This window comes from Leucoraja erinacea, chromosome 19 (assembly GCF_028641065.1).
Source record: "Leucoraja erinacea ecotype New England chromosome 19, Leri_hhj_1, whole genome shotgun sequence".
Lineage (NCBI taxonomy): Eukaryota > Metazoa > Chordata > Chondrichthyes > Rajiformes > Rajidae > Leucoraja > Leucoraja erinaceus.
This window is the reverse complement of record NC_073395.1, coordinates 9,917,881-9,941,943: the sequence shown is the minus strand read 5'-3', so window position 1 is coordinate 9,941,943 and position 24,063 is coordinate 9,917,881. Positions and strand designations below refer to the sequence as shown.

Genomic DNA, 24,063 nt, shown 5'->3' with positions numbered 1-24,063 from the left:
TAATACGCTAGCTATTGGGATTAAAGGATTAGCGGTGGAAGTCTATCTTCCAAGAGCAGCAGAGGCTAAACTGATGCTGTAAATTAGTTTGGCTGCTTACTGTAAATGCACAGTTCCCCTTGTCAGCACGAAAAATGCTAACGGATAGGCACGCTTTATTTAATTTAAATTTTTCTCTCTGGGCATTGATTTTCATTTCAACTGAACACACGTTACAACTAGCAGGTGTCACCATGGTTAAAAGCCTCGATGTTGAGCATTGTGAACTTGAATTGGAATCAGCCAGAGTTCCCAGAAGATTTTCCGCTCATTGTAACGGAGCACACAAAGTGCTGGAGTAGCTCAGCGGGTCAGGCAGCATCTCTGGAGAACTTGACTAGGCGACGTTTTGGGACAGGAACCTTGTTCAGACTCTCAGCAAGCAGAGAGGGAGCAGTGAAAAGTGAGTTTCACAGAATTCCCTTTGGAGTGAGGAGGAGAAGTTCTTCAAAGTAGGCATTCCCTGAAGTGGTTTCACAGTAGAGAAGCAAAATGTAGACACAAGAAACTGCAAACTCTGGAACGTTGAGGACAAATCAAAATGCTGGAGTAACTCAGCAGGCCAGGCAACATCTATGGAGGAGTGAGATAGGTGACATTTTGGGTCAGCACCCTTCTTCAGATTGACCCTTCAGTATTAAGAGTCTGAAGAAGGGTCCCGACCCAAATCGTGGCCTGTTCATGTCCTCCAGAGATGCTGCCTGACCCGTTGGACTACTTTATGCTCTATGCAAGATTCCAGCATCTACAATTCCTTGTGTCTACATTTCCCCCTCTTTTTTTCACAATACAAGACATTTTTTCACAATACAAGACATGAAACTGAACATATTTCTGTGTGTGGTATTATGCAATAATAGTGTAAGGCTGGGCAGACGGGCACTAGGACCCTGTGTGACAGAAGCCAGGCTCCAGTAACCGGATGTGACTGGAACCCTGGGGTGTGGGCAGTTAGGGAGTTGCCTGGGCTTGCACACGAGGCTGTTGCTGTTGCTGCTGTTGTACAGAGTTGCTAAATTAAAGATATACTCTGTTTACGTCGTCGTACGAGCCTTATTTTGGTACAAGATCAATTAAAAAATATCGACACCAGAATTTTTGGATACAAGAGAAGCTTCTGCAGGTGAAACATTAGGTTTTTAACAAAAATAATCTAGACAAAAAATTGCGCTGGAGGAACGAACATTTATGCACCTGTAGTAATGTCAGTCTCTTTTGCAGCAATCTTTTCTGGATTTCTAAAAATGATGGATAGGTGACTTCATTGCTTGTGTCTGAAGGCATATTATGGGCCACAAATGAAGACAAAATATTGTCAAATTATATTTCAGGTAGTCTCCAAATGATAGATGATCTGCCGTGACCCATTCTTTCCTAAGTTACTATGATTGATGGTTTAAACTAGCATTTGTGTCTTTTTTTTTTAGCCCGTTTCTGTTTGAATGTTGAGACGCGTGAGAAATGCTGTTACATTAAACGGGTAACCAGTCAGTCGCCATAATGCACGCCTTGCGTAAAGATGGGTAAAGTCAACTCTCTGCAGATGATGAGAATATGGTTGGCTTTTGGTCACTCATAATTAGAACGGGTTGCTTGCAGATACTTGAAATGCTGCCTGACGCCTGGTCTCACCCGTTGCCATGGGGATCAAGGAAAGAGCGTTCACGTCGCGGCCTTGTTTCCACCGATCTTTCCACCACAACGCACAAGAAGCGACAAGACAGACACCATTGTATGCAGATGCCGCGAGGTGTGTTCAGCTCCGGCTGAACAACTTCTAATCTTGTGTGTGGACTCGATAAGAAGAAGAACCCGTTGCCATGGTGACACAACAGTGCCGGTCATTGAACCGTGACCCACATAGTGACAGGGACGAGAGCCAAGAGTTATGGGGCGATGGCAGGAGAATGGGGTGAGAGGGAAAGATGAATCAGCCATGATTGAATGGCGGAGTAGATTTGAAGACAGAATGGCCTTATTCTGCTCCTATAACTTATGAACCATAATGAGAGCTTTGACACTATTTACCAGTGTTATAGCATTACATCTGAGCCTTGTGATAATAAAGTCTGCAAAGTTTGCACAAATCTATTAAGTTTCGAGTATTTCATGGAACATAATCTCCAAGTTTTAGACTTTAGAGATACAGCGCAGAAACAGGCTCTTGGGTCCACTGAGTCCGCGCCGACCAGCGATCATCCCGTACACTAGCATTATCCTTATCCTACACACCGGGGACAATTTGCAAATTAACCTACAAACCTATACGTCTTTGGTGTGTGGGGGGGAAACCAGAGCACCCGGAGGAAGCCCACCCGATCACGGGGAGAACATGCAAACTCTGTACAGACAGCAGCCGTAGTAAGACTCTAACCCGGGTCTCTGAGGCTGCAAGGCAGCAACTCTACCGCTGCACGTGTAAAACGTGGCCCTGACAGGGATTGAAGCCACGACCCTGGCGTTGTGAGCACCACGCTCAAACCAACTGAGCTAACCGGCCCCACTAAATAATCTTTGGACGCAGGTGCCAATTGAGCTTCATTTCTTTTGTGAAACATGAAATAAATGAAGCGTTGTTTCAAAGCTCATGACACTATGTGATTTAACGTTGTGAGGAATTTGCAAAAATCTGTGTTTGCTTTATTTTTATCCTCCCTGTGCTATTTTAACATAGGGCGCTAATTAACAACATATTTTAGCCAGAGGTGGAGATTTCCAGTGCCAACAGCTGGCCCTTGTTGTGGAAGAACATCCAGCTGTTTCCCAAGCAGTCTGTTTGCCTGAAGATAGACACAGAATGCTGGAGTAACTCAGCGGGACAAGCAGCATCTCTGGATGGAAGGAATGGGTGACCCTTCCTCAGACTGAGAGTCATGGGAGAGGGAGACCCAGAGATAAGGAAGTGTAAGGTGTGAAAATGAGACATCAAAAGCGATGGGGATCACGGAAAATGTAGAATAGACCATTGTTAGCCAGGAGAAGATGACAACAAAGCAAACAGAGATAAAAATTTAATCAGGGACAGTCTGACTTGTTGGGAAATTAGGCAGGGGGAGTTATGGAGAGAGAGGGAAATCAAGGGTTCCACCAATTTGCGTTGGGCCTCACTCTGACAATGGAGGAGGCCCAGGCCCAGGACCAGGCCCAGGAAAGCCCGTTTGATTTAATCATTGACCTGCTGAGTTACTCCAGCATTTTGTGTCTATCTTTGACCTAATCATACTTGCTTTGGGACTATTCACAAAGATTGCCTTCTCAGTCATGCCATTTAGCCTTTTGGCACGCAGCAATTGAGAATTATTACGTATAAAATAATCCGAAGGCATATAAATTAAGAATAAGGGGTAAGCCATTTAGAACAGAGACACTTTTTCTCACAGAGAGTTGTGAGTGTGTGGAATTCTCTGCCTCAGAGGGCGGTAGAGGCAGGTTCTCTGGATGCTTTCAAGAGAGAGCTGGGTAGGGCTCTTAAAGATAGCGGAGTCAGGGGATATGGGGAAAAGGCAGGAACGGGGTACTGATTGGGGATGATCAGCCATCATCACATTGAATGGTGGTGCTGGCTCGAAGGGCCGAATGGCCTACTCCTGCACCCATTGTCTATTGTCTATTGTCTTTTGCCATTCCCAAGATCATTTAGTTTAGTTTATTGTCACGTGCACCGAGGATTAGTCACAGAGTCATACAGTGTTGAAACAGGCCCTTTGCCCCAACTTGCCCACACCGACCAACATGTCCCTTCTATACTATGAATGAATGAATCAGAGATACTTTCTTGCCACATGCAACAAGTTACAGTGATATTCTTTGGTTTGCACACCGAAGGTATGCAAAGAGTCACTACATAAAGGGCGTCGACAACGTTACAAAGTCCTCCTTTGTTTTTCTGAGGCAGCGGGAAGTGTAGATGGAGTCTATGGGGGGGAGACTGGTCTGTGGGATGGACTGGGATACATCTAGTTCTCTGTAATTTCTTGCAGCCGTGGGCAGAGATGTTTCCAAATGAAGTCGGAACAATAAAAACCTTTTTCAGTCTGAAGAAGGGCCTCGACCTAAAACGTCACCCATTCCTTATCTCAAGAGACGCTACCTGGCCCACTGAGTTACTCCAGCATTTTGTGTCTAACTGTGATGCAACACGGCGGTATGCATTCTATGGTGCATCCATAGAGGTTGTAAGAGTCGATGGAGACGTGCCGAATTTCCCCAAATTCACTCAAGGAAGTAGAGGCGTTGATGTGCCTTCATGGCCATCACACAACGCGGTCTTCTCAGGAAGTGGAGGTGTATTTAATTTATGACAGATTTATTATAGCATAGGAGCCATCCCTCCATTGATGAACTGTACACTGCAAGGGCCAGGAAGCGAGCAGGCAAGATCATCTCTGACCCCTCTCATCCTGGCCACAAACTCTTTGAATCACTCCCCTCTGGAAGGCTACTCCGGACTGTCAAAGCTGCCACAGCCAGACATAAAAAAGTTTTTATCCATGAGTAGTTGCTCTACTCAACAGCCAAAAATCTGTAGATTCCCTTTGATCTGGTATTTTGTTGGTTTACATGCTTGATCAATGGTGTTTTATCATTCATGTTTTATTATTATTAATGTTTAGTGTTTTCTGAGTCATTCGTAACTGTCACTGTATGTCATGTTGTTACTTGTGGGTGAAGCACCAAGGCTAATTCTTTGTATGTGAATACTTGGCCAATAAACTTACTTACTTACTTAAAAAAATGTATCTGGTTTCAAAGAAGCCATTTGAAATTTACTAAAAGCAGACCTGCATTTGGCACTGAAGAATGTTTCGTGTGACAGTAAAGCCTTGAACAGTTCTTGATACTGATTATAGACACAAAATGCTGGCGTAACACAGCGGGACAAGCAGCATCTCTGGAGAGAAGGAATGGGCTGAGACCCTTTTTCATACTGAGAATCACGGGAGTGAGACACTGAGATATGGTAGGGTAGGGTGTGAAAATGAGACATCAAAGGGGACGAAGCTCAAGGAAAGCTTGATCATTGTTAACTAGGGGTGATGCTGCTTGTTTTCATTTTGACCAGAGGATAAACAAATTTTTTCCCCTGATAGACCAGAGGATAAACATGATAGGACGGCACATCAGTGGAAATGTAATACTAAAGAATAGTCAATGAAGCCTTCTGTTTCCTTCCTGCTGTTCTAAATTATGCCAAAGTGCTGGGAAGCTGTTCAAGCTATCAACATTAACTGGGACGAGTACATTTGCGATGCCATTTTCTCCGCATCTCATCCCACCCTCTGCTTCTACCAGTGGGTTCAGTTTCCCCAAATGCAATCGTGTTTAAAATCTGACACAGGTATTTACTCCGACAGGCAGGGCGGAAAATTAACGAGGCGTCAGTTACAAGTTCAGTTTAGTTTGTTGTGACGTGTACCGAGGTACAGTGAAAAGCACGGCGTGCGACAGGTCGTCTGAATTTCCTGTTCTCGAGACCATTGTTGCAAATGTACCTTCCTGAGAGCAGCTCAACGCTGCAGATAGACACAACAAGCCGGAGTAACTCAGCGGGTCAGGCAGCATCTCTGGAGTAAAGGAATGGGTGACGTTTCAGGTTGAGACCCATCTTCAGACTGAGAGTCAGGGCAAAGGGAAATGAGAGATATAGATGGTGATGTAGAGAGATATACGTAGAACAATTGAATGAAGGATATGCAAATAACAATGATAAAGGAACCAGGCCATTATTAGCTGTGGCCTGGGTAAAAATGAGAAAGTCAAAGCTGCCACAGCCAGACATAAAAACTTTTTTTTCCATGAACAGTAGGTCTACTCAATAACTAAAAGTCTGTAGCCTCCTTGTGCTCTGGTATTTTATTTCATTCACATGTTTAAACTATAATGTTTTATTCTTAATGTTTTAATGTTTTATTCCTAATCGTTTACTGTATATCGTGTTGTTACTTACGAGTGGAGCACCAAGGCAAATTCCTTGTATGTGTACATACTTGGCCAATAAACCTATTCATTCATTCATACAATGAGACTCAACAAGACGGCTTTGAAGCTAGTTCAATGAGTTGGGTGCAGGAGGGACGGGGAGAGAGAGGGTTTCAAGGGCTACTTGAAGTTAGAGAATTTAATTTTCATAACGCTGTGTTGTAAGCTGCCCAAGTGAAATATGAGCACAACACTGCAACACTGAATGTTGCTTGGGATTTAGTTTAGTTTAGTTTATTGTCACATGTACTGAGTTTGAGTTTGATTTATTCGACCGAGGTACAATGAAAAGCTTTTGTTGCCTGCTAACCAGTCAGTGCAAAGACAATACATAATTAATATTGAGCCATTTACATGATTAGGGAATAACATTTAGTTTAGATATTCAGCGTGGAAACAGGCCCTTCGGCCCACCGAGTCCACGCCGACCAGTGATCCCCGCACATTAACACTATCCTACACATACTAGGGACAATTCACATTTATACCAAGCAAATCAAACTACAAATGTGTATGTTTCTGGAGTGTGGGAGGAAAGCAAAGATTTCGGAGAAAACCCATGTGGTCACGGGGAGAACGTACAAACTCCGTACATACAGCACCAGATGTCGGGATCGAACCTGGGTCTCAGGCGCTGAAAGCACTATAAGGCAGCAACTCTACCACTGCCCAACCGTGTTGAGTGCGTGGTAAAGCCAGTAAAGTCTGATCAAAGATAGTCCGAGGGTCAGCACTGAAGTAGAGATGTAGAGAACAAAAATCTAAAACATCAGAGATATTTCTTGTTTAGATTGTTGAAAGTTGAATCTGTGCCTAACATCTTCATGTTATTGCTTATTTATACTGCTGTATGCAATGATATCTCATGGCCGCGGGCAATACCTTACCTGTAAATGAATTTGTGCTAGGATTTCCACATTTGAAATTACAGAGCATTTCATCTGTGTCTACATTGTGCATTCCTTCCGATGAAATATTGCCTGTTAATCCTCGCACTGAATACACGATTAACTAGGGACACGCAGAAATGACTTAAACGAAGCTCTCATCTTGCGCAGAACCAAAATCTATCCATCAGTTTCTTTAATGTCTGTTTTGATTAGATGCAGAGCCGAGAGATTGTTGTAAAGGCCACAAGTAAAAGCTGTTCATTTGTGCATGACTGTAAATAGCGGTCAAAAAATGACATCTAATTGCTTTAGCTATCGCTCAATAACACCGGCATATGATTAGTTGCAGGGGTGGACCACTGACCCCCTCAGGTCTGTTTCAAAATGTCAAGGCTGATCTAATTTTAACCTGCACTCTATATTCTTGTCTACTCTCGGTAACCTTTCACTCCCTTGTCTAGCAAGAATCTTCAGCGACCTAACAGCACAGGTTTCTGACTCGGAGACAAGGTTGATGGCACTGAACCATGGGGTGGGTACAACCAGAGGATGAATAATGGTCACCACATATTTAGTGGTTACTGGTACCTCTTGGAAGCTGATCTCAAACTTGGCGGATCCGGCTGAGGAGACGTATGTCGTAGGGTGTAAAGAAGGGCCTGCATCCACACTGTATCACTCTATGACTATGAGTCTCGTTGCTCTCCCTCTGTGATTCTGCTCTCCGATTCTACGCAGAGTCTTCTTATTGCGTCTCATTGTTTGTAACTGGTTTTCACCCAGCACACAGCTAACAACGGCTGATTTCCTTGCTCATCGTTACATTTTTTGCATAGCTTGCATTCATCTGTTCTATATCTCTCTACATCATGAGTGGTAATCTCTCTTTCCCTTTCCCTTTCTCTAGTCTGAAGAAAATCGTCACAGATTCCCTTTCTCCCCAGAGATGCTGCCAGAGACCCGCTGAGTTACTTGAAGCTTTCTCTTCAACTTAGTTAGAATCTGGGCTATTCAGTAAGCACAAACCCAGGGTGTACAAAAAAGCTGCCAGAGGAGGTAGTTCAGGCTGTGCAGCAGCATGTTTGGAGCGAAGGAAATAGGCAACGTTTCGGGACGAAGTTTGGAGCGATATCCTTCCTCCATAGATGCTGGTGGGATTAATGTTTCTGGGAGCATTTTGGCCTCCGATTTTAAATTGGGCCTGCAGTTGCCTCTTCCACAAGCTAAACCCAGAGTTGATGATGCATTTTTAAAATGCATTACCAGTCATCTGACCTTGCTTTTATCCTGTACTTCAGGCCAGTGGTTACTTGGCTGTTCATGCATCGAACAGTAAAAGACTATATTTGTTGCTTCATTAAAATCTCCTTCTAGGCACATACATTTGTTGTGTCCACATGAATAGACTGTGCAGACAATGACAAATCACCACATAACTTTACAGATAATGTCTATTTATTTTTTGCTAAGAGGCATGCTTTTTCACTTTGAAGCAGGAAAAGGCATTTAATGAAGAGCAGGATGATCTTAGAAGCAAAACATTCTGCTGCGAAGCCAGTCCAACACTTGATGAGACCCTTGAGAGAGTTCTGTTGCCTGGGGCACGTTGGTCGGCATGGGCGAGTTGGGCCGAAGGGCCTGTTTTTGTTCTGTATGACGCTATGCCTTTGCCCGTCTCTGGTGAGCTTTACTGTGCCCTGTACAACACCAATGGCCACTTCATAAGTTCATAAGTTATAAGGAGCAGAATTAGCCCATTTGTCCCATCAGGTCTACTCTGCCATTCAATCGTGGCTGAACTATCTCCTGTCTCAACCCCATTCTCCTGCTTTCACCACATAACCCCCGACACCCGTACTATCATATACACTAGGAGCGTTAGTTTGAACATCTCCGTCCAAGACCGCAAGGAGTTGCGGACGCAACCCAGACCGTCACATAAACCAACCTCCCTTCCATTGAGTCCATCTACACTTCACGCTGCCTCAGCAAGGCCAGCAGCATAATCAAGAACCAGCCTCTCCCTGGTCACTCCCTCATTTCCCCTCTCCCCCATCAGGCAAGAGGTACAGAAATCTGAAAATGCACACCTCCAGATTCAGGAACCGTTTCTTCCCAGCTGTTATCAGGCAATTGAACCATCCTATCAACAACTAGAGAGTTGTCCTGAGCTACTATCTACCTCATTGGAGACCCTAGGACTATCTAGAATCAGATTTTACCGGACTTTATATAGCACCAAATGTTATTCCCTTTATCATGTATCTGTACACTGTGGTTGGCTCGATTGTAATTACGTGTAGTCATTCCGCTGACTGGTTAGCATGCGACAAAAAGCTTTTCATTGTATCTCAGTACACGAGACAATAAACCAGTATAGTTTAGTTTAGAGATACAGCATGGAAACAGGCCCTTCGGCCTACTGAGTCCACGCTGGCCAGCTACCCCTGTACACCAACACTATCCTACACACTAGAGACAGTTGACAATTTTACCAAGCCAATTAGTTTACAAACCTGTACGCCCTTGGAGTGTGGGAGGAAACCGGAGCATCCGGAGAAAGCCCGCACAGGCCACAGGTAGATCGCACAAACTCCGTACATGCAGCACCCATAGGCAGGATCGAACCCGGGTCTCAGGCTTTGTAAAGCAGCAATTCTACTGCTGCACCACCGTGCCACCCCAAACTTAACTAAGCTAAAATAGATCGCAAACAACATCCATTACTGCAATGTTGAGCTGATCTCAGGTATATTTTCTACAATGGTCTCAAGTGTGTTTGAGCCCCCACTCACCAGGAAATGCAGGTGAACGCTGTGTAAGTTATAAGGTCAAAGACACTTTTATTGCTGTGTTATATTTAGTGCACCTGCATTACACTGCAGGATGTGAGGGGAAGAACCATTTTCTGGGCTCTCCCAAGGGATCATTCATGCACTGTGCAGTGACAAGTGTTGTAGTGTGGAGAGGGGTTTGTTGTCTGGACCGTGAGAGATGAGTCAACAGACTCTTTATGATCGAATGTCTTTAGATGAGGGAGGCTCCATTTTGCTGAAGCCACCGACAATATCTGAAGGCACAATTCCATCAGCGGTCCCATTTGTCAAAGCAAGGGCAAGGCATTGACTCAAAAAAACATGTGATAAACATTCACACTGGGATTTGCTTTTACTCAGTGAACTATTTTGAAGAAGTTGGTAATACATACATGGCCAATCAGCGTCTGCAAATTAAAATGCTTTGAATTACTATGGAAACACAAAGTACTTGAGGCAGAGTTGCTGCCTTACAGCACCAGCGTAAAATAAAATAAAATCAAACTGTAGAGAATGTCCTGTTACGGTGGCAGAGAAAGTGCAGGTGAAAGAAAATATGCACAAGCTGCAACAAGGGAGATTGGGGTATTTGGAATACATCCTAATGCCCCTGTCCCACTTAGGAAACCTGAACGGAAACCTCTGGAGACTTTGGGCCCCGCAGGTTTTTGTCAGTCTCACTAATGGTCGAAAGTGGTTTCCGCTTCTTCTATGTTCCGGCGATTATTTCAAAAAATTCAAAACCGGCCGCGACTAAAATTAGGTTGCCGTTATAAAAATCGGTAATTTTTTAGTCAAAGCCAGTTGCGATGCTAGTTGAAGGTGGTTGCAGGGAGTGGAAGGTAAGACCTTATTTTCACCCAGTTTTATTCCACCAGGGAGGTTTTACCTTCCACTACCTGCAACCTCCGGCAACCACCTGCAACCTCCGGCAACCACCTTCAACTAGCATCGCAACCGGCTTCGACTAAAAAATTACCGATTTTTAAAACGGCAACCTATTTTTAGTAGCGGCCGGTTTTGAATTTTTTAAAATAATTGCCAGAACATAGAAGAAGCAGAAACCACTTTCGACCATTAGGGAGACTGACAAAAACCTCCGGGAACCGCACGGAAACCTTGGGCGGGGCGCAAAGTCTCCAGAGGTTTCCGTTCAGGTTTCCTAAGTGGGACAGGGGCATTAGTTGCTGAGAAGTCCCTTCAAGAACTGGTGGAAGAAACTGTCCTTGAATCTGGTGGTATGTGCTTGCAAGCTTTTATATCTTGTGCCTAACGGGAGAACGGAAATGAGGGAATGACCGGATTGTGAGTGGTCTTTGATTATGTTGGTTGCTTTCCAGAGGCAGCATGAAGTATAGATAGACTCAATGGTGGGTGAGACTGGCTTGTGAGTTGTACTGCGCTGCGTCCACAACTCTCTGTAATTTCTTGTGATCTCGGGCAGACCAATTGTAAATTGTGATGCACCCTAGGAGGATACGTTTTATAGTTTAGTTTAGTTTGGAGATACAGGGTGGAAACAGGCCCTTCGGCCCACCGAGTCCGTGCTGACTAGCGACTGCCACACACGCCTATCCACTCCTGCACACACTAGGGACAATTTACGTTACAATTTTACCAGGCAAATTAACCTCCAAACATGTACATCTACCAAAGATCTCGGAGAAAACCCACGTGGTCACAGGGCGAACGTACAAACTCCGTATAGACAGCACCCATAGTCGGGATGGCAACCCAGGTTTCTGGCGCTGTGAGGCAGCATCTTTGCCTCTGCGCCACCTTGCCGTGAATCTATAGAATCTATAGAAATTGATTTCCATCCACACCGGATTTTAGCTTCATTAAGCAGATGTACATATTTGGATTTTGACTAAGTACATATTTAAGAATGAGGGGTAAGGCATTTAGAACGGAGATGAGGAAACATTTTTTCACACAGAGACTTGTGAGTGTGGAATTCTCTGCCTCGGAGGGCGGTGGAGGCCCGTTCTCTGGATACTTTCAAGAGAGAGCTTGATAGGGCTCTTAAAGATAGCTGAGTCAAGGGATATGGGGAGAAGGCAGGAACGGGGTACTGATTGTGGATGATTAGCCATGATCACATTGAATGGCAGTGCTGGCTCGAAGGGCCAACTGGCCTACTCCTACACCTATTCTCTATTATGTTGTCGCAGGTTTAAAGAGATTGGATTAAAATGAGTACTTTGTAAATTAGCATCAGTACGGTTTGAATTCCAAGATTGAAGCAGAATTGCAAAATAATCACCTTCCAGTCATTTTTTATCATCACAGATAGGGAACAGTTCATGTGTCTGATTTGATTTACTCAGCATATTAAATCCACTTCGCCAATAAAGTAATGGTCTTAGGAATCTTATCCGTAAAACATGAATTCACCATCAGTGGAAATTGTAACTCAGTTAATTTTGGAACTTAACATCGATATGGCGCAAAACTAGCCTTTAAAACTTTGCAGAAAAATTATGCGAATTTTATTTGGCCTCCTGTTGTATGAACAAATTACATTCTTTATGCATCACATCTTTCCACTGTTCAATCATGTCATACTCTGTTTGATAGGAGCAATGCATATGTAATTTGATCAGTACATATCAGCGGTCCTTGGACTCCAATTAACATGTCCTTTCTTTTCCTTGCAGATGTACATTCAGACGACCACCCTCACCATATCCATGAGTCTAAGTGCTTCTGTATCCCTGGGCATGCTGTACATGCCTAAGGTTTACATTATCATCCTTCATCCAGAGCAGAACATGCAAAAACGCAAGCGTAGCTTCAAGGCGGTGGTGACGGCAGCCACGATGACTACCAAACTGTCACAGAAAGCAAGTGAAAGGCCAAATGGAGAGGTCAAAACAGAACTCTGCGAAAGCCTAGAAACAAACAGTAAGTACAATTTTCAGCATCGAACGATTGGTTGACACTCTACTATCGCAACCTTTAATAAACTCTGTGGTGAAGTGGCGCAGCGGTAGAGTCACTGCCTTACACCTTGACACCCGACTGCAGATGCTTGTCTGTACAGAGTATGTATGATCTCCCCGGTTTACGAATAGCTTATTAGCTATTTGTTGAAGCTATTTTTTCCCATTGATTCAGATTCAATTTTATTTTTTCCCATTGACCAAGAGCGACATAGCAAACGAAGATCATTAGGGTTTGATGTAGAAACAAAGAACTGCGGATGCTGGTTTACACCAAAGATATCAACGCAAAGTGCTGGAGTAAATCAGCGGGTCAGGCAGCATCACCGGAGAAAAAGAATGGGTGACGTTTCGGGTCTGAAGAAGGGTCCCGACTCGAAACATCACCCATCCTTTTTCTCCAGAGACTCTGAGGAAGGGTCCCAACCTGAATTGTTGTCTACCCATGTAAGCTCTCACATTGTGTCCCCAGTTTGCTACAGAGCACTAAGTGGGTAATCTAATATCACACCTAACACTTATTGTTAGATGTGATATTAGATTACTGACTGATCGCTCTTCCCTGATATCTCTGGTAATCGTGCAAGTAATTATGTGAAACATTCAGCATATTTCTGGAATGGGGTATAGTAATTGTGCCATTAACAGAAGATAACATTGGCAAAGGCTATAAGATGTTTCAATTTTTTGTGCACATATAAAATACTCATTGACAGCTTTTGAATAAGCTCGGCCAAAACAATTTCCAAACACTTTTGCAAACACCCTCAGCAAGCTAACCTGCCAATTACAGAGTTGACCTGACAATTAAAATTCATTGTAAACCCATTTATTGTATAATCCAATTTCATTTTAATTGTAGCAAATTATTTTTAAAATAAAATCATTCACGAGATGAACAGTAAGGCTGCAACTACTGTAATTTCATGGTGATTGCTACTGACAATGCGCTGAAGGTCCTCCTTTAATATATTAGTTAGGAAGGGTCCAGAAATTTGGCCCATCGGTACAGAACAGTAAGGTGCTGCCTCCATGCTATACCGAGTTTAGTTTAGTTTTAGTGTAGAGAAACTGTGTGGAAACAGCCCACCAAATCCTCTCCGACCAATGATCCCCGCACACTGGCACTACCCTACACACCCTACTAAAGCCAATTAACCAACAAACCTGTACATCCTTGGAATGTGGGAGGAACTGGAGATCCTGTAGAAAACCCACATGGGGAGAACATACAAACTCTGTGCAGACAGCACCAGAACCCTGGTCTCTGATGCTGTAAAGAGCCTGTCCCACTGACGCGACTTTTCAGCGACTGTCTTCGACTTTCAAGCTCGAGGGCACTCGCCTGAAAAATCTCGAACTGGATCGACCGACAGCGATGAAAGCGCGAGCCGGATCGACCGTCTGCGCACACACACACGCACACACACACACACACACACACACACACACACACACGCACACACACACACACACACACACACACACACACACACACACACACACACACACACACACACACACACACACACACACACACACACACACACACACACACACACACACACCCACACACACCACCGGGTGGGGACCAGGGACAGCGGGGGAGCACTGACTGAAATTCACACAGGAAGACGGCTGGCACAGTACGGTAAGTCCTCTAGAGAGCGCGGAGAGGGGGGTGGGGAAGAGAAGGGGAGAGAAGGAGGGAGAAGGAATGGAGTCAATTTTAAGAAGGCAGACAACGTTTAATAAAGTTTAGCGGGCATTTAACATTACCAGTTTACTTACCTTTCTTTTCCCAACCCGCTTTACCTTCGACTACCTTCGATTGCCTGATTACCTAGGATAGCATGCCGACCTATTATGACCTACCTCGACTAAACCTATGAGTCAAAAATTTTTTTTTTTTTTCCATGGCGACCTTTTTTTACTTGCGGGCTTTTTTCAGCATGTTCAGAAAAAGGCTGCGAGCTAGCTGAGGCCTCGAGTACACGGGGACTACTCTTGAGCATGAAGGAGAGCTCCAAAGACCTCCTAGGACCTCATGTCGACCATGCTGCGAGTATGAGTCGAGGGCAAACTCTTCTAAACTTGTGAATTAGGTCGCCACAATGGGACAGGCCCTTCAGGCAGCAACTCTACTTCTGTGCTACTGTACCTCCCAATATCATAGTAATAGCTAGGGTAAATGCATAGAGTAAATGTAGAATAAATGAAGAACCAGTGGACAACTGCACATAGGTTTAAGGTGAGAGGGGAAAGATTTAATAGGAACCCGAGGTGGGTGTATGGAACGAGCTACCAGTGGAACTAGTTGATGCAGGTACTATCACAACATTTAAAAGACATTTGGACAGGTACATGGTCAGGAAAGATTTGGAAGGATAAGGGGCCAAATGCAGGCAGGTCGGACTAGTGTAGATGGGGCATGTTAGTCGGCGTAGGCAGGTTGAGCTGAGAGGCTTGTTTGCATGCAGAATGACTACAGTATATGACAAGTTAAAGAGTGAAACGCTTACACAAGGAATGCAGATGCTGGAATCTTGAGCTAAGGACAAAGGTCGGGACCCTTCTTCAGACTGATATTTCTTCAGTTTGAAAATGGGTCCTGACCCGAAACATCACCTATCTATGTTCTCCAGGGGCGCTGCCTGACCCGCTGAGTTACTCCAACACTTTGTGTCCTTTTTTGTATGATATATTGGCTGTCCATTTCCCTCCATAGATGCTGCCTGACCTGCTGTGTTTGCCTTTTGTTATCATGAAAACCCTGGTCTATTCTTCTCTGAAATATTTAGTTACACAAATAAAAGAGACCTTGTCTAGCACAAGGGTGCATTAGAGCAAATGTAAATTAGATTTTACACGTATGATCTTGGGTTAAAAGATGACCTTGGTTTCAGGCAATATTCCACTCTATTTCATTACATTTGAAGGAATGATTGAATGCACATTTCAGAAACCAAACAGAAGTGCAAACAAAAGGCTTCTTGATGAGCAATTAAATCCACTTATGTATTAGGTTATCCTCGACAATAGTCTGATGAATAGAGCAGGGATATTTATTGTTGCGTCATTTTGCATCGAACATTTAACACACCGACTAAATCTCACCTGAATTTTAATTTAATGCATTAAAGGGTCATTGTCCTCAGGAAAAGGTTTAGTTTAGTTTAGGTTATTTACGAGCTACAGCCCTGAAACAGACCCTTCGGCCCACCGAGTCCGCACCGATCAGCGATCCCCGCACATTAACACTACCCTACACATATGAGGGACAATTATCACCGATATGGCCAATTAACCTACTAAGCTGTACGTTTTGTGGGTTCATTTGGCCATATATAGTGTGGGAGGAAACCGAAGATTTTGGAGGGCACCCATGTGGTCACGGGGAGAACATACAAACTCCATACAGACGAGCGTCCATAGTCGGGATGGAACCCGGGTCTCTTGCCCTGTAAGCACTGTAAGGCAACAACTGTACTGCCGCGCCACCGTGCCGCCCGTGATGGTATATTTGTATTTGAAGCCTTCTAATGCCCTTTCTCTGCAGTCACGATGTATTCTGAAGTGCCGGGTGCTTGTGGATAGGTGGAATATGGAGGTACGATGAATTGAAGATGCTGCAATCTTTTTAATTAGTTTTAGTTTGAGTTTAGTTTACTGTCACGTGTACCGAGGTGAATAATGTTTAGTGCAAGATAACGCCAATAAAGTCTGATCAAAGATCGTCCGTGGGTCTCCAATGAGGTAATTAGTAGTTCAGTACTGCTCTCTAGTTGTGGATTGGACGGTTCAGTTGCCTGATAACAGCTGGGAAGAATCTTGTGTGGAACACAGTGCTGGAGTAGTTCAGTTAGTCCTCAGAGTCTAGTTTGTTAGCTTAGTTTAAGAGATACAGTGTGGAAACAGGCCCTTCAGCCCAACGAGTCCTTGCCAACCAGCGATCAGTTCTATCCAACACATTTACAGAAGCCATTTAACCTACAAACCTGCACACCTTTGGAGTGTGGGAGGAAACCGGAGCTCCTGGAGAAAACCCTTGTTGTCACTGGGAGAACGTGCAAACTCCGTACAGACAGCAGCAGTAGTCAGGATCAGTAGTCAACTCTACCGCTGCGCCACCGTGCTGCCCAGAAGAGTCTGGAGAAGGGTCAAGGGTCCCAAGCTAAAACGTCGCCTCTCCATGTCCTCCAGAGATGGTGCCTGACCCGCTGAGTTACACCACCACTAGGTGTTCGATAGATAGGATGTGCTCCTGGTCCAGTCTTTTATTGAAAGCAATGCTTCATCAAATTGAAAAACAATTGGTTCCAGACACAGAAGTATTAAGAAATGGAGAAGTTCTTTATCATTCAATTTTAAGTCTTAGTTTAATATTTTTAAGCTATTGTCACACTTGAGTGATTTAGACTATATTAAAATGATTACCAAATTTCCATTTTTATAGAGTCATACAGCGTGCGAGCGGGGCCTTCGGCCCAACTTGCCCACACCATCCAACATGCCCCATCTACCTGCATGTCCCACCTGCCTGCGTTTGGCCCATATTCTTCTAAACCTGTCCTGTCAATCTACCAGTGTAAATGTTTCTCAAACGTTGCGATAGAGCCTTCCTCAACTACCTCCTCCATGCACCCAGCACCATTTGTGTGAAAAAGTTACCCCTCAGCTTCCTATTAAATCTTTCCCCCCTCACCTTAAACCTATGTCCTCTGGTTCTCGATTCCTGAAACATAAAGATATCAATGAAGGCCCCATGTTAATTCACAGGGCAGGTCCTGTTCCCATTGTATTCCCCTGAAACAGACCTCTCCATTTATCATCGTTGAACACATTAGCGACGCAGTGGTGCTGATTTCCGCCAGTTCCTGCAGACTTCGGCCACTCGAAGTGTAGGGTTTTGGTGTGTGTGCTTTATCATCATTCCTTACAATGCTATGTACGACAGTGATCGGAAGTTCTACTGAAGTGTGGATGGCCGTTGGCTCGCTAGAGGCTCATCCGCCTTTTGATAGGTCTTGTTTTTGGTCATGCTGGGGGTCCACAGCCCCCTCCTCACCTGGCAAACCAGGTGGTGGAGACGGTTTAGTCGTCGACTATCCGACCATGGAGCAGGTAGCACGGGATTACATGGTACCCGTGGCAGGGGGGATCTTCCTCCCCAACCTCCCCAGGTTCCTCTCATCTCCCCCAAGATCAGCAATTATGAAGATAAAGTACTATCTAAAACAATTTCCCACCATTTGTCTGTCAGATCAGCGTAATAAATGATCAGAGACACCACATGGGCATGGGACACGATCACTGCATGAGTTCTCATCCAACCTCGCTCAAAACTTTTTCACGCTTCCTTCGTTAATGCTGGATCAAAACTTTGCAACTCTCCGCATAATGGAAATATTAGACCACCTTGAACATACACCAAGAACACTAACCATCTCCTTCTTTAGTACGGACAGACACAAAGTGCTGGCGTGACTCAGCGGGTCAGGCAGCATCTCTGGAGAAAAAGGATGGGTGACGTTTCGAGTGGGGACCCTTCTTCAGATATCTTCAGTCTGAAGAATTGTCCCGACCCGAAACGTCTCCCATCCTATTTCTCCAGAGATGCTGCCTGACCCGCACTTTGTGTCTATCTTCGATATAAATGAGCATCTGCAGTCCCTGTTTCTATACTCGGTTTCCATGCTGTGCAGCTCAATGACTTTTAAGTTCCCATTCCATCAGCTTGACAGTTAAATTAAAATGAGATTGAAAATTTCATGATTACTGTTTATTATAGAATTGTACGGTGCTGAAGATAACTTGGCTAATAAGGTCTGTGCTAACTCTTTGAAAATGTGTTTCCTGATTTGTTCCACTCCACTGCTCTTTGCCCTCAGAGTTCAAATCCTTCCCTTTAAAACCCTTTCCAATTCCCTTCTGAAAGTTACAATGGAATCTAATTCCACTTCATTTTAAAAGATGGTCTTCAAAGTGCATTGTACTGCGTTAAAAGAAGGTTCTCCATATTTCCCTGGCCCACCATATTCTCCAGTTTATTACCTCTGGATTTACGATCTCTGGATATTGATGTAGGGCCCTGTCCTATGGAGGACACAAGCAACTGCAGATGCTGGTTTACATAAAAAAACACAAAGTGCTGGAGTAACTCAGCAAATCAGTCAGCATCTACAAAATAAGTCACGTTGCCTGACTTGAGTTACTCCAGCACTTTCTGCCTTTTTTTGTAAACCAGCATCTGCAGTTCCTGCAGTTCCCCCCGCCCTCGGGCTCCTCCTCCTCCCCTTTTTCCTTCCTTCTCCCCTCCCACCCCCCATCAGTCTGAAGAAGGGTTTCGGCCCGAAACGTCACCTATTTTCTTCGCTCCATAGATGCTGCTGCACCCGCTGAGTTTCTCCAGCAATTTTGTGTACCTTCTGCAGTTCCTTGCATCTGCCCTGTGGCTATTGAGTTCGGATACTGGATTGTCCTCTTGTTTCCTCACTGGAGGCAGTTTAGTGTTAGTTTAGTTTAGAGATACGGTGTGGAAACGGGTCCTTGGCCCATTGAGTCCTTGCTGACCTCATGTACACCAGTTCTATCCAACACACACTAGGGACAATTTACAGAAGCCAATTAATCTACAAACCTGCACGTCTTTGGAATGGGGGAAGGAAAGTGGAGCACCCGGGGGAAACTAACGCGGCCACAGGTAGAACGTGCAAACTCCACGCATACAGCACCCGTAGTCAGGATCGAACCCGGGTCTCTTGCACTGTAATGCAAAGACTCTACCGCTGAACTGTGGAAATTCTCCACATTGTTTCTCTTGAGATCACACCTTGAGATCACCCCAGCCAAGAATGGGTCCACTATGTAACACCCTTGTTTGTGGCTGGCCGTGATCGACCCTGGTCTTTTCTCGCCTCCTGCTCTTCACATCCCCCCCTACATTCAGTCTGAAGAAGGGCCCCCACCCAAAACATCACCCATTCTTTTTCTCCAGAGATGCTGCCTGACCCGTCCTCATGAGATCACAACTTCCCTATGAACAATGGACCTACCAGTAAATGTCCTGCCTGAGGTCATTTGTGCTGGAGTAACTCAGCGGGTTCGGCAGCATCTCTGGGGAAAAGTTACTCCAGCCCTTTGTGTCTAAGGTGCAAACATAGAAACATAGGAAATAGGTGCAGGAGTAGACCATTCGGCCCTTTGAGCCTCCACCGCCATTCAATATGATCATGGCTGATCATCCAGAATCAGTCAGTCCTCGTTCCTGCTTTCTCCCCATATCCCTTGATCCATTAGCCCTATGAGCTATATCTAACTCTCTCTTGAATACATCCAGTGAATTGGCCTCCACTGTCTTCTGTGGCAGAGAATTCCAGATTCACAACTCTCTGGGTGAAAAAAGTTTTTCCTTATCTCAGTCCTAAATGGCCTACTCCTTTATTCTTAAACTGGTTCTGGACTCCACCAACATGGGGAACATTGTTCCTGCATCTAACCTATCCTTTGCCAAATACATTCTTGCCATAGAGGAAGTACAGAGAAGGGTCACTAGACTGATTCCTGGGATGGCAGGACTTTCATATGAAGAAAGACTGGATAGACTCGGCTTGTACGCGCTAGAATTTAGAAGATTGAGGGGGGATCTTATAGAAACTTACAAAATTCTTAAGGGGTTGGACAGGCTAGATGCAGGAAGATTATTCCCGATGTTGTGGAAGTCCAGAACAAGGGGTCACGGTTTAAAGATAAGAGGGAAGTCTTTTAGGACCGAGATGAGAAAATCATTTTTTACACAGAGTGGTGAATCTGTGGAATTCTCTGCCACAGAAGGTAGTTGAGGCCAGTTCATTTGGCTATATTTAAGAGGGAGTTAGATGTGGCCCTTGTGGCTAAAGAGATCAGGGGAATGGAGAGAAGGCAGGCACAGGATACTGAGTTGGATGATCGAAGGGCCGAATGGCCTACTCCTGCACCTATTTTCTATGTTTCTATCCAATCCCTTAAGCATATTATATGCACAAGATCCCCTCTCATCCTTCCAAATTCCAGTGAGCAACTTTCATCATTCTGCAGCAGCATCTGCGGTTATTTGCTACAATACAATACAATTTGTCACATAGCATAAAGTGCAAGTGAAATGAATATGTCGGCTCTAATCTGTCTGGCAAACCTCTCTCTCTCTCTCCCGCAGCCTCCTCCACCAAGACCACCTACATCAGCTACAGCAACCATGCAAACTGAGCGTATCTGGTGCACAGCTTGAAGTAGTCCAACGGGGACTGCATGCGTGAAGCCCACCTTCGCGTCCCATCATTTGGAAAGCGCTCTGGGGAGGAAGGACGGCCTGCGGTGGTGATGATGGGATGGGGGGGCCACAGGGGAGAGAAGCCCCCTCCCCCCGGGCTCGGCAAGTGCGAGATTGCCCCACCCCCCCTCCCCTTTGTGTATTCCGAGACACGGCATCCCAGTGACGAGGAAGACACACAAGGGCCATCGACTGTTTGCACTCCTTGTGCGCGGGCCCTGAGCCCTGGGCCAGAGGGAAACCCATGCCTGATGTTCTAATTGTAAGTCTAGTGACTGTGCATCTATCCTTTCGGTTCTGTGGTCTATCTACCCTTGTTGCACCCTAGTTTTCGAGAGGCTCTTGTGCCCTGAGCCAATGCAATAAACAGGGCGTTCAATGTGGATCACAGCATAGCGTGGCGTACAATAAATAAATGCAAGGGTTGAAGAAGCATGTCGACGTTTTATATGACTGATTTATTTGTAATAAAGGAATGTTTTTTTTTTGCAAAATCCAGAGATGTACATTCTGTTTTGCGGGTTCCAGCGTGATTTATTTATTTTTTTGTTTTTGTGCCGTGTGTGACTCTTTTACAAAAGCGACGGGGGCCAAATGCTCACCACGTTCTCGTGTTTCCATGAGCTCACCATACAGGGCGACTGCACCCTGTCCAGGGGCTCGCACAGTGGGCGTGAAGCTCGGCCGCGGCCGTTCGGCACATCAAGGCTGTTCTAGCCCCCACACCCTACCACTCCCCACCACACACACACACACAATCAGACAATGGCAGACCCATGGTTTGTAAGATCGCAGGTCGGTATTATTGCATCCTCCCCGTGTTCTGTACGCGTACAGAAAGATATGCAATGGGGGTGCGGGTTTTAGTTGCAAGTCGCAAGGGTCTTGGAGACAACAGTTGCACACAGCTCTCTGCTTGCCTCGCCCATACATTACATGCAAGCAAAGAATTTCACTGCCTAGTTACACGTGACAAAGTATTAGTATTCCAATTCCACATGCCCCCTCCCGCCTCTCTCTTGGCCCTTTGCATTTAACTCAGGACAGCTGGGGAACACCTTTCGTACATTTAGATAGCGCCTACCTACCCTGTAGGAACTCTTTCCCTGGGGGACACAAGTTCCACATATACAACGACGCCATTAATGCAGTGAATAGATCAGCGGGATGCATAGAACAGTACGGTACAGGAACAGGCCCACAAAGTCTGTGCCGAATATAAATGCCTAGGTAAACTAATCTCATAAGGTTGACGTGATCCATATCCCTCCACTCTGCAGATCTGGAGCAAAAAATGCCATTGATCAGCTAAGTAGTTGTGCGGATGTGTTATTTTCTTGTCATGATATCTCTAAACGTGTCCTCCCTAGACCAACCAGCTGAATATCAGCGTGTAAGGCACAATAGTTATACTAGGCGCATCCCCTGGACCTGAGCTAATTGCTCTGATTAGTTGGCGTTGAAGCACCTGACTGCTGTCCTGATTAGATCGGCGGGACCCCAGCTCAGCAAGTCATGATTGCCCCTTTGATGGGTCGCCCAGTTTTTCTTTTGCGGGCGCAAGGGACTGCAGATGCTCGTTTACAGAGAGAGGGAGGACACAAAGTGCTGGAGTAACTCAATGGGTCGGGCAGCATCCCCTGATGACACGGTGGCACAGCGGTAGAGTCTCTGCCTAACAGAGACCAGGTTTTCATCCTGACTTCTGCGTGGGGTTTGCACGTTCTCCCTGTGACTAGTCAAGTCAAGTCACATTTATTTATATAGCACATTTAAAAAACAACTCTCGTTGGCCAAATGCTTTACATTTGTTATAAGAATAGTATAAACAAACAAACTACATACATATATACATATGGCCCTCGCTCAGTGGATGTCAGGAAGGCTTGGGAGTATAGATAAGTGTTTAGTCTTGACTACGTGGGTTTTCTCTGGGTGCTCGGGTTTCCTCCCACACCCATAAGACGCGCAGTTTGTAGGTTAATTGGCTTCTGTGAAATTGTCTCTAGTGTGTAGGGTAGAGCTGGCAGTGTAAGGGGTGAACGCTGATCGGCACGGACTCAATGGGCCGAAGGGCCTGTTTCCACGCTGTATCCCTAGAACTAAAACATATCAATATCTAATGTCGCCCGTTCCTTTTCTCCAGGGATAGTGCAGCTGCGCCCGTCCCGTCCCGCTGAGTTACTCCAGCTTTCGGTCTCAACCAGCATCTGTACAATTCCTTCCCCGCGCACTTTGTGCCTTTGGTTCCCCTTCTGCCCGTCCAAGTCCAACTGGAGAGCGGCGGCTCCGCGGCGTAGTGCGGTGGACTTTGCCCGGCTGCTCCCTTTGGCGAGAAAGAAGCAGCTTTATCCCTGGGGTCCGTGTAATTAATTTCACGTTAGCAAGCTCAGCCGCGGCCACAGGTAGGGGAGGGGAGAGGAGGGAGAGAGAAGAGCGCAGCATTTGCAAATAGAATGTATTAAGTTTACAAGCCCGAAAGCTCCCACCAGTGGAATGAATGTTTCACGCGTCTATTGTGGTCCGGGGCCAGGCTGGCGATGAGCAACATTGCGGTACGTTTGTTGATTTCCTCATTTCTCCAGTCAGTGCTTCCATTCGACAAGAACCGACAGGTCTCACCTAGCTACACAGACACATTCTTGGGCTGTTTTTTTTTTTTTTTAAAGGACCACCCATCATAAAGCCCCCCCCCCCCCCCCCCCCCCCCCAAGCCAGGCACAGACAGGATAAGTTCTGCATGAATTTTTGGTGAAACTCTATGTGGTACATGATTTACACAGCGGCGTCGTGAAACTGGTGAATGTGAGCTGTGGTCGAGTGTTCCTGTGTTCACAAGACGTGCACTGGAATGTAAATGGATTTCCAGTTATAATTTATTTTTAAATCATTGCAGTGGACCCCTTAATGACATTAACTCCTCTTCAGGAAGATTTTTTTTTTTTTAATTGCCCTCCCCTCCTCTAATCTCTTTAAAAAAAAAAACATTCTTAAAAAAAAAAAAATCTTGGTGGCGTTACCTCCACATTTGAGCACTGTGTCTTCTAACAACCTTCAACATGAGGAGTTGGAAGCCACTGGGCTTG

The 24,063-nt window shown here is 45.2% G+C and overlaps 1 protein-coding gene across 1 annotated transcript in view; it reads left to right on the top strand.

Annotated features, from left to right (window-relative positions):
* The window catches only part of LOC129706196 (metabotropic glutamate receptor 8-like), a 255,676-nt gene extending 231,996 nt beyond the window's left edge, over nt 1-23,680 (top strand). Inside the window, exons 9-10 of the mRNA XM_055650257.1 lie at nt 12,385-12,631; nt 20,864-23,680. Of these exons, the coding sequence (XP_055506232.1) occupies nt 12,385-12,631; nt 20,864-20,913 (297 nt within the window). The 3' untranslated portion in view covers nt 20,914-23,680. The remainder of the gene's footprint in view (nt 1-12,384; nt 12,632-20,863) is intronic.
* Nucleotides 23,681-24,063: the final 383 nt, after the last annotated feature.